Source organism: Lolium perenne, chromosome 5 (assembly GCF_019359855.2).
Source record: "Lolium perenne isolate Kyuss_39 chromosome 5, Kyuss_2.0, whole genome shotgun sequence".
Taxonomy (NCBI): domain Eukaryota; kingdom Viridiplantae; phylum Streptophyta; class Magnoliopsida; order Poales; family Poaceae; genus Lolium; species Lolium perenne.
The window spans coordinates 125,013,012-125,024,191 of NC_067248.2; the positions used below are offsets into that span (position 1 = coordinate 125,013,012).

At 38.9% G+C, this 11,180-nt stretch overlaps 1 protein-coding gene across 21 annotated transcripts; it reads left to right on the top strand.

The window, feature by feature from the left end:
• Positions 1 to 7,659, top strand: LOC127299822 (uncharacterized). 21 transcript variants are annotated; one of them, XM_071819958.1, is made up of 12 exons: positions 7 to 675; positions 772 to 866; positions 1,105 to 1,196; positions 1,328 to 1,383; positions 1,638 to 1,828; positions 1,913 to 2,335; positions 2,863 to 2,948; positions 3,537 to 3,640; positions 4,264 to 4,311; positions 4,531 to 4,649; positions 4,842 to 7,285; positions 7,393 to 7,659. In XM_071819958.1, exons 1-5 carry the CDS (start codon positions 335 to 337, stop codon positions 1,654 to 1,656), a joined length of 603 nt encoding a protein of 200 aa, XP_071676059.1. In that variant the 5' UTR covers positions 7 to 334; the 3' UTR covers positions 1,657 to 1,828; positions 1,913 to 2,335; positions 2,863 to 2,948; positions 3,537 to 3,640; positions 4,264 to 4,311; positions 4,531 to 4,649; positions 4,842 to 7,285; positions 7,393 to 7,659. The 21 variants fall into 21 exon arrangements, 19 of the variants coding, with proteins under 19 accessions (XP_071676073.1, XP_071676059.1, XP_071676068.1 ...); XM_071819967.1 differs by lacking the exon at positions 3,537 to 3,640 and having other exon boundaries at positions 4,842 to 7,001; positions 7,211 to 7,285; XM_071819961.1 differs by lacking the exon at positions 3,537 to 3,640 and having other exon boundaries at positions 4,842 to 5,001; positions 5,472 to 7,285.
• The last annotated feature ends 3,521 nt before the right edge of the window (positions 7,660 to 11,180 follow it).

Genomic DNA, 11,180 nt, shown 5'->3' on the forward strand with positions numbered 1-11,180 from the left:
ATGGGGGCTTCACAGCGATCCTCCCACGTGAGCCGTTGGATCTTCCTTGCAACGAATCTCAGCCGTTGAATCCTGACTCAGAATCTACTAGCTAACCCCATGCAATGGCCAATTGTTACCCACATCCGGCTGCATGTGGGCCCCACCTTTGCCGGTCCCGCACGTCAGTGACTGCGACTGGGATCTCTATCAGTGTGCATAAGCGTAGGGCTGTGAATCTCCACCCCGCAGGGGTATTTTTGGTATTTCAGCGGTGTGAGTATAAAATGCATCATCCCACGGAGGGAACCCTAGCCCACTTTCCCCCAATCCCGTGCACATCTCATCCTCACCAATGGCGGCTGCCCCTTCCTCTCCCGCTCGACCCCTACTCTCTCCACGCACGCCTCAGCCCCTTCGTCTCGTTCCACAACCCTGCCGCCCCTCGTGCGCCTCAGCCCCGCCGTCACCGTCGCCTCGCGCCCCCAGCCCCGCCGCTAGCTCGCGTGCGTTCGCCAGCCGACCTCGGGCAGGGGCCGCCGACGCGGGCAAGGGGCCGCGCGACCGGTCCCCGCATGGATGGCGTGGGAGGGCAGCGCGGGCGACCTCCACAGGCGTCGAGCGCGCGGGAGGAGGGCCGCCGGTGAGGCGCGGCGCGAGCGCGCGGGAAGCGGCGCCGCCGGTAGAGGTCTGCAGGTTCCGCCTCTTCTCCTCCCCACAGCCCACCTTTTTTATTTTGTGGCGTCCCATCCTGACAAGTCCATGCCATCCTGTATCCTCCCCTCTCGCCAGGCTCCTCTCCATCCCCGAGCTCAAGAGGACAAGCACAACGGAGGTGGATGCCGTTACCAGGTTCATCTTCCTGCTGGGAACCTTCACCTCCTCATGTATAAATCCCTTTCTTCTTTCACTGGGTCGCAGTGCAAAAATAATTGTGTAGAGTAGTTGTAGCCAGAAAGTTTTGTGGACAAGATCTGGTGCGGGATTTAGCGCGAGGATCTGTGATTTGGGGTTCGATTTATGGATGGATTGCTAGATTAGGAGCACCTACTACTGTTTGTGATGATGTTTATGCACGCCAGCTACTTGACAAAATCCCCATTTTTTGTGTGCTTGTGGACACAGTGCAATTGAAGCCCATCCCACTGGTCTGGCACCCTAATTTCTCATTTTCCCTTCTCCCTCAAATCCAGCAGCAAGGGACCAGTTCATGTCAGGTATGCAGGTTAAATCTTGGCCAGGCTCCTTGATCTTTCTTGATCTCAATCTCTTGATTTGTGTCTTCCTGTAGCAGATCGACTAAGTATGAAGGCTTCTCCTGACGATTTAATATTTTCTTGCTTTACAGCATGATTTGACGTTTCTCATCAACCCGTTTCTATTGCTGGAGTGGATCAACAACAGGTACGGCTTCATTCCCCCTCGTGGTTCTCAGTTTATTTTATTTCCCATGAGAGACGTCAGATTGGTGTAACAGTATGAAGGCCTAGAGTGTTAGAGCGAGTCATCTTGCATGATTGTGTTTTAGGTGTAGATTATTCATTTGCTTACTTTGAAATAGCAGCAGCATATCACTGAATAATTTAAAATAGATCAAAATTACCTGGACTGTGGGTTAGCACAAGATGCTTTTAACTAATGGGAGGAATATTATGCAGTGACAGTTTTGAACACTGACAGCAATCATAAGTTGGTAGATCAAGAAGTGCATGGCCATGTTGCAGTGTATACAGCTCAATCCCGAGGAGAAAGAGCTGCATCAAAGCACAACGCCAGCCCATGGAAGACAGAGTGGCAGCAATGCAGAGATCCATCTTTTGTCAGGCCAAATACATAGAAATACTGACAGGTTATTCTTATTGTTCCTACCCAATATTATGTTACCTCTGTTAGTCATTTCCTATATCTTACTAATATCTACATTTTATTACAGCAGGTTGAACCTCCAGTAACTGTTCCTCAAGACGCCATCGTGAAACCTGCTGGAGCTCACACTATATCAACTATACAATGCCCTCCTCAATATTCATGTGATCTGATACATGTGATCATCATCTCGTGTAGCAACAACAAAGGTCTATGTAATTCATCTATGCATCTCCTCAGTATTTCTTGCATGGTTCTACCTACATGACCACTAAAAGCTCATTCTGTATTTTTGGTTACTGTAATTAGCTTACTTCTTAGATATTTAATTTAAATTTCTTATCATCCATATAGTGTATACTAATTAATGTTTGCCTTTCATGTTGGATACTCAGAATGGCATGGGAAGCATCAATGTTCCCTCATGGAAGCCATACGCATGCTGCAACCATGTTTTTTGTATTCTACCTTGCACTTATGGTGAAATTTGGTAAGCTTATGCAGTTGTTTGTTGATCTGGTTCAGATGGATTATCATGTGATTTTTATTTTTTCTTCACTCACCACCACGGATTATATAAAAGGTTGTATGCCATGGAATCACAGTTTCACTTAATGATGCTCTCAGGGCATTAAAACAGTACATTACATTCATTTCTTCTTATAGTGCTAGCAATCTGCATTGCAAATTAAGAGTTTCAGACAATACTATGATAGATGAGAAGCAGGACAAATTAATCCCCCTACAAGGTTAAATATGTGCTTCCTTCCAAAGTTCCTCTTTGAAAATGATTAATCTTAATCATCTTATTTATTTTTATTTTGGTCATTTGTTTTGTTCTCAGATTTATAAATGTTTTCCCCATCTTTGTAGTTAAGCTCAAGCTTGATTGTTTTATTACCATGCCAATCCATTCCTGTGTTTTTTTGGGTGTTCACTCACACGCCCACAGTGGTTTTTTTATCCATTAGTTTGATGTTGTTAAGCTCAAGTGCTTAGTGTTTGCTTTGCCGCTAGCACTAGGAGAGATGAATGGTGGCAAGGGATAGCAGCAGTAGGTCAGCTTGGTCTAGGATTAATAGTGTCGGCGGAGATGTTTTTTGGTAAGCTTCATATCAGCTTATTTCTTTTTTATGCTATATATTCAACTATATGATAACCCAAAATAAAGGGACTTGGTTATATTCTTCTCCTGGCTTTCTAGAGATTCCTTTGTGTGAAGAATATTATCAGTTGCCCATGCAATTCATGCATACCAAAATTGAAATTGCAGGACTTATTAGAGGATTTTGTGGTTCCTGTTATTTCATAGGTTATAGTAATGAGACTTTACTAATTAGAGTGTAGCAGATAGTTGCTTCTCTATTCAAGTAAAGTGAGGCACATAAAGGACATATGCTCTTTCTTATCACCTATCAGCACCATTTTCTGAAACATATATTGATTGTACAACACGCTCCTGAAGTGGTATTTTAGTCTAGCCTTTCTCATTATGTTGCTCTACACACGGAATTGTTACAGTATAGCATTCTTTTGTGTTTTTTGCAAGCACCAGTTCCTTATTTCCTGTATAGGCTCAAGAAGGAATTGGTTCTGATTTCTGAATATGAACTTGCTTAGTTTTGTTGTAAAGTTAGAAGTATGGTGTGCCTCCAGTGAGAACCATTTATTTAGCTATATGTCCTGTATAGGCTCAAGAAGTCGATGAATGTTCCGGCTGGGTTATCCGCTATGTACTCTATGTCTGCTTCCAGCTGGGTTTAGTACGTTTGTTCAAAACATCCACCGTATCCAGGTCACACTTTGTTTAGTGCCTTTTCTTTTCTAACCAAAACTACTCTTGCTTAATTACAAATTTATAAGCTGAATGGAATGAAAACGGCTCATGGTTTCTTGGAAAATTACTTTGAATATTCTTATGCTTTTCGTTTTTCTAAACGTGAGTATTTACTTAATCCTCTAGAACTGCCTGCAACTCAGCCTGGTCCTTCTAGATAAGAAACACCCACCTGCACCTGATTGTTCAACTATGTGCTCAAGAACAACTCGTGGAATGCCATTAGCCCTTCTACTATGTATATCAAAGGACAGGTTCAATATGCTACTGTTCAATAGGCAACTATGTGCTCAGGAACAACCCCTGGCATGCCATTTCGTCTTTTTTTTAGATAACAGGCAAGATATTGCCCGACTTTAAAATTATAAAGACATACGGTTTTAAGAATACGATTACACACTGCTGGGCATACAGCTTCGCCAAACTAAGGAATAGAACAACCGAGTTTAACAAAGCATAGGGCCGGCTCCCATTTCGTTTTTCACTAGATCGAAGGGCATGTTTCGTATGATCACTGTTTTCTCACATTCTATGCTCCAAATTTTAAGTCGATGTGCTGATGTGTTTCTTGGTTCTTGCAGCTTTGTGCGACTCCCATGGCTAAAGAGGAAGAAATCACTGTTACAAATGTAAATCTCCTCCATTTTCATACATATCTTAGCTTTACATTTACCAAAAGGTTTAATCCTATTTGCAACAAAAAAAACATAAGTGCGCTGGTGCAAAATTGCTGGCTCCATTTGATGCATTTGATCCTACCCTGGTTTACCATAGAATGCTTTACAGTGCTATCTTCACTTATCACACTTCAGCTTCCTTCATTATTCATTTGATTCGACTCTTTGCAGCTATATTTGGGTACAATTTGATTGTGGGATATTATGAATATCACACATTATCCTTACATTAACTACTGATCCTATATTGGCCATTCAACGCTTCACTCCAGAGGCCCCGCAATTCCCAGGTAAATGTTCATCGTATTTTCCAATTAATATTCTTTCCCTTTTTCATTTACATGATTACTTATTACCCTTAGATCTAAGGGTTAAGCATTCTCTGCTATGTGTGGATTGTACATGTATTTTTTTAGTTAATGGGGAGTTTTACTCCATTTTGAGTCATTATTCCAGTTTTGATCTTTTTGCCATATTTCCAGTGTTCTTGAGAGATCCAACAGTGCTGACTTTATATTGTGACCCGGACACACTTTATTGATAGAGATAAAAAGATATTGGTTTGCTGCAAAGAGTACTTACTTGAACACAGATGGAAACAAAGGTGCATGGTCTCATAAAGAGGGCATGTTCATGTGCAAGGTAAGATCTGAATTGATTCGGGCTGATGAATATTCAAATTAATTTCACGGTTATTAGAGAAGTGCCGCAGCTGAGAAGCCAAGAAAGAAAATATCATATAACCAAATTTGAAATTGGATTATCATTCTCTTAGTGCATCCTATTTATCATGATATCAATTCATTCAGCATAAACATGTTTCGTGATGTAGAAAAAGCATCCAATGTCAATCAGCTTTGCAGTATGAAAGTCATTGTTTCCTGTACATGAGTTTGGCTTATTGTGGCTATATTTAATTAACACGTAGTATTCAACTTGAATCGTTACTGTTTGCCAAAATTGTCCTTTTTCTGGTAAAATCATGGGTATCCCGTCAAGATCACTACTAAACTAAATAGTCTCTTTGGTTTCTAGACTTAAACTAGAATAATCTATAGGTCATAAAACTTACATTATCTGAGGTACTAATTTTTCCACTTAATCAATTGCAGAACCGTAAACGAGGTTTGGTTTGAATACTGACAGATGTCTCGAGCAATTCTTATGCTACGGATTATGATGTTAATTCTCTAATTGCATTGTGCATGTAATATATACCCTTATTTAGTCATCTATATTAATCCCCACTTTTATCCTTTTCTTCAATTCCTATATATAGTGTAGATATGCATGAATATTTGATAATCTTCGTGCTCCTTGTTGTGCAGAGAGCCTAGCTGCATTTGTCGCATCGGTCCATTTCCTTCCCGGCCTCGCCTCTCTTTCTCTTCTACCTAGAATCCTCACAGTACATTGAATTTCTGATTTATATATCTGTCATTGTGTATATGTCTCCACTGGATCCAATCGATTTTGTTAGTTGTTGGTTCTGTCATGTCGGTGCAAATGAAGGTGGTGAAATTGAGCTGGTCTTATTTGATAGGATGGGCAAGGGGATTATTTTTTGGCCAGTATAGTTGTGTTTTTGGCCAGCAATTTCGTGCATTAGTCCCAATAGTTATATTGTAGCTCCTGTTTACATCCAAATTGTGCTCTTTGTTTGATAGGAAACCTACAAAGTTTAGACTTATCATCAGAATCCAATAGTTTCTATATGAGAATGTTGTTGTGAAGCTAGAATGGTATGCTCTGGCCCTTTTCATTAATATCGACTTTGTTTTAGCTTATCTTTAAGAAAATGCAGCATGTCCAGTTGACATAATAAGCCCATACTCTAAGCTTGAGAAATGTGGTAATACCCATGTCTTCATGGGGTTGGTTGCAAGATGCCATATATGACACTCAGTTCTATATTTTTCAGAATAGGACTTATAAAAAATGAGTGCCCCAAAGTTTATATTATCGATATGGCTATTTCTCCTAAATGACAAAAGGCTGAAATAATTTGTATATAAATTCTTCTGGTCTAGGTTAGTTTTTGGATCCCTGAAAATGATCTTCATGTCCTGCTAGGCTGCTACCATGTAAAAAGTAATATGCTATGTCTTGCCCATTAACCATACTTATGGGTCTTCATTATCAACCACTAAGAAACTGATGCACAAATTAGTTGAGCATGTATGCTAAGGATTTTCTCTTCCTTTTTCATAGATGTTAAAAGGTAGAGGTTAGCCTTTCATGATTCACAGATTACATGATTAGACCTAAATTTAATTAATTATAATCATCCTGGTCTTAAAATACCATTAGTATGTGTAAGGTAAGAAAAAATAGTGCCAGCTTCTCAATATTTATACTAAAGATGCTATTTCCCAAAAATCTTTTTGTACCAATGAGGCGAAATCTCCGGTCTGAATTCGCTCCTCATTTCATTTTGTTGGGTAGATAGTGCCGGCTTACATATGAAAAATGATGTTATTTATGTACCGAGAGTTCGTTTGTACTACACACGATCGCTCAAGCTTGCAATGCCGGCAAAAAGACCATGACCAGATCATTCTCCAAGGGGGCATTGATAATCGATGCCTGATATGGTAGCAAGGCTACATCTGAACTCGGTGCTTCCTAACAAATATCTGAAAGTTAGTAAAATGTTCACTGTACTTTTCTTTGGTTGTCACTCCTTGCTGATGCATACTGGTATCCGTTATAATTTCTAGCTGATTGTTCTTTTGGATTGATTTTGCAGTGTCCATGGTTAATTCATCTCTAACTGTTTGTTTTTTTTAATTAATTGTTGCAGTATCTATGGCCATTTATATTAATTCTTATTTGTATTTGATGATGTTAGTGATGCCAACAATTTGTTGAAGCCTATGACTCTCAAACCCCCATAAGTGACCTTCAACCTATCTACGCAGCAATAGTAAGTGTTGTCCTATTTTTCCAGTCATTCCGTTGCCACAGATGCTCCTATTATTTGAAACATGTGAATAACTGGATTGCTGATTGTTTTTTATACGATGTTCGCAGGCACGAGGATGTCCTTGCTACTATAATAGCGCATCCACTACCTGATGATGACGATGCTCTGATCGAGTAGAGAGAGGATCATGAGTTGATTGCGCTTTGTACACGAGTTTTCTACTGTTAGGTGAAAGGCTTGATATTTAGGCCGGAATGTTTTCCTTGGATCAAGAACTATTGTATGACATCGATCTACATCTTTTCCATGGATTTCTTGGCCACATTGATATGTTACTTACTGGTTCATTATTATTATTATTATTATTATTATTATTATTATGCATCCCAACTTACTATGGATCATATATATCTATCTTCGGATGTTTGTCTTGTGATCCTGAGCTGTTAGTGTAATTTTAGAGCTCTGGGCTGCCATAGAATTTCGACTATCAGATTTGGTCCGCTAAGGTACCGAGCCAATAACATATTATCATTTTCTCACCTGTTTTTCATCGTTGTTGTACAAACTGCAAATTGAAGTGAACTTCACGGGATCGTGCGCCAAGGCGCACATCTAAATCTAGTAGTTATGAGACATGGTGAAGATTCGCCTTATGCCCGCCACTCACTGAAGGAGGTTGCAGCCGAGACCAGCCTTCTTAGCCATCTCTGTTTTGATCTTCACGGGTGCTTCTTATTATTTGAAGTAAAAAAAATCATCTTGTAATCTTCTACTTTCCTAATTAGTTATGGAACTCGGTCGGACCAACCAACGAAGCCATTTTATAAGAAAAAAAATTATTATGTTGCATTAGTATGTTCCATATGGATTAGTTCAAAACTCTTTCCAAGAGATGTATCGTACGTGAATCCATACTGCTTATCATGCCTTCTATCTCATGATTTTTATTGGTTGATGTGTATGTCTTACCTTCCCGTCAGTAGCTAAGTACAGTTGCTTGTATTAGCTTGACCTACAACATTTTCTGATGGTCGAATTCATCACTTTGAAGTTCTTTGTTGCGCCTATTTGATTCGACATATTTTTTGTCTCAATTGGAATGTTGTGCCTTTGTATTTTATACATGCCAATTATATAATAACATACAACATGTGATTTTGTAGGCATTCTGAAACAGAGCATGGTTGTTCAAGTGTATGTGTTTTTTCTTTCTAACTAGGAGCCTAGATTATCCTAAAAATATTTGTGCAGAAAGATTTCTCCATTTACTTAATTCATGTACTCCCTCCGTCTATAAAAGGATGTCACAATTTTCTCAAAATTTAGATGTACCCAGACCTATTTTAGTATCTAGATACATTTAAATTTATCCAAAGTTAAGCCATTTTTTTATGGACGAATGGAGTATTTCCCTTGCATGAGTTGGTCGTACTTGGTTACATTACTTTGAAAGCAAGATAAATTTGCATGAGAAGGAATTCTGAAGAATTTCTCTCATACTACATGTAATTTTGTGTTTTTGTTATGATCATACTACATGATATAGATCCTTTGCTTTGTCATGAAAATGGACTTAGAATCAATCACTAGTGGTATAATTTCTCACAAAAACACACACACTAGTACAAAACCAACTATTTCTGATGGGGCTATCTTTGACGGGCCCGAAATTTTTTGTTTGAGATTACTTTTTCGACGCTCGGTGGTTGGCCTAGTGTTCGTCACTGATGGGCGGCATCAATGGTGTCACCTGTCAGAGAAGAGGCTCGTCGGTACATACGATTCCCATCGCTGACAGGTTTCCTTGGAGCTAACGTGTTCGTTGTCTATCTTTGTTGGGTCCGAGTATTGCCTATTAGGGCATGTCAGAATCTTTCGCCACGGGTATGAGCGTACCCCTCATGCTTGTTTTCTCTGACGTCCTTTTGTTCATTAGCAGAATTAAACTTCGGAAATGCCCATATTTCACCCGCGTGGTGTCTCCGCTCATATCTCTTTGTGAATTTAGTGCTTTGGAAACCCCCACATAAACTCATTGGAAACCTTTGGGTGTTAACTTAAATCAAAGAGTAGTATGTTCACATTGATTGATTGGCAGCGGCTAGTGGTACAAAAATCTTTCCCACTCGTAAAAACTACCCTACGCTCTCCCATTCGCATATATCACTCTACCAAGACGTTCCACACAACTGTCAGCACACAAAGTGTTCTTCCCTTGCATTCTAATGGCGGTCATACAGTATTACTCTGACGATTCTGTGGACAGTGATGAACTTGAGATGGAAGACCACACCTAGAAGACCCTAAAAGAAATGGAGGATGTCAACCACAGAGTGCGTAGAACTATGGGGTATCTGCCCCGTTATGTGACAAAGTGGTGAGTTCCGCTTTCAACAGTGTTCTGGCACATGTTGATGACTCTCGCAAGTCCTATAAGAGGAGTGCCAATTATAGGGCTAGACACTTGGTGCTGGTCTTATTTTTGAAGGATAAGTAGCCAAAGAAAAGACCATTGTCGTTCATCACGACGACAAGCCTGCCAAGAAGAAGGCCAGGGAGGGCGATGGCAACGACCAGCCTCCCAAGAAGAAAGCCAAGAACTGATCGTTGTGGTTCTGGACATAGTTTCTGCTTGATCGTTCATTATTGAGTTCTAATTTTTTTTTCATTTGTTTGGTTTGATAGTCGAATCGATGTCTATATCATGCCCATATGTAAGGTCGTTGATGTTAAATTAGTACTTATGTGAATTATATTGGGATTATGGTTTTAAAGATTGTCTATATACCTCGTTTACTTTTACTAAAGTGAATTATGTTGATGTTAAAACATGTTCAGAACAAATATAATGGTACATAATCACAAAATAACAACCTCTTATGCCCTCAAATTAACCCAAACTAATGAATAACGAGATTAAACCAAAACCACCAGAAACAAGTACTAACAAGACCGTAAGGGCATATGCAATGGTGATATCTTAGTAGTACCACGTAGGATAAATGCTGAGGTGGAGAAAAGAGAAAGATGAAAAAAGAATTTGTCTTCTTAGTTAAGAGATGATCTCTTAGCATAATCTCTCTCACTACATATTTAGGATGCCTCATTACTAAATATAAGACTAAAGATAAGACTAAATATTTTTTATTGTTACATCTAAATTACGTGGCAGGCTTAAGATAAGACGGTCTTATCAACCATTCTACATGTCCTAAAAAAACCTATCAGTGACAAACATATCTCTGACACATGCCCTATTAGTGCTTGTCAAAGTTGTGGTGTCTCTGATGTCTTCCTAATGCAATCCATCAGTAGTATGTACAACCTACAAATTATCCGTGCTTTAGTGACATATAATATCCATGAGTAGTGAGTTGTCACGTTAAGTATTTCTTCCCTAGCTGGCTGGTGAAGATTTTCAGGTTGTTGCTGATACATTTTCTTGTTGCGTAGTACAAAATAAAAACATGAAATATATCAACAAACCAGGGGTGGTTTGAATTCAGAATAAATTTAAATTATATATTAAACTATTTGTATAGGTATTGAGAAATTCTCTCATATTGGATGAGTAAAACAAGAAAAGAAATAATATGTCAAGGGTTTATTGATTTAAGATGTATTTAAATGATTTGTGAAATTATAGATTAATACTATTGAGAAATTATCTATATATTCTTACAATATTTTATAAATCTAAGCAAAATAAATCATATTTATTGGACGATTAAAACATCAAATCATACTTGATCATATTCTGAATATATATGCTAAGATTTGAACTAACTTAAAGTGCATTTGACATGACATGCAATTTTTTTAGATATATTAGAGATAAATTATATATACTTCTACAATACTGTTGTAATTATAACAAAATTACCAAATATTT

Coding starts and splice junctions, on each gene's coding strand:
- LOC127299822 (XM_071819958.1), top strand. CDS start 335: ATGGCGGCTGCCCCTTCCTCTCCCGCTCGACCCCTACTCTCTCCACGC. Junction 867..1,104: donor GGGAACCTTCACCTCCTCAT/GTATAAATCCCT, acceptor TTGTGGACACAG/TGCAATTGAAGCCCATCCCA. Junction 1,197..1,327: donor AAGGGACCAGTTCATGTCAG/GTATGCAGGTTA, acceptor CTTGCTTTACAG/CATGATTTGACGTTTCTCAT.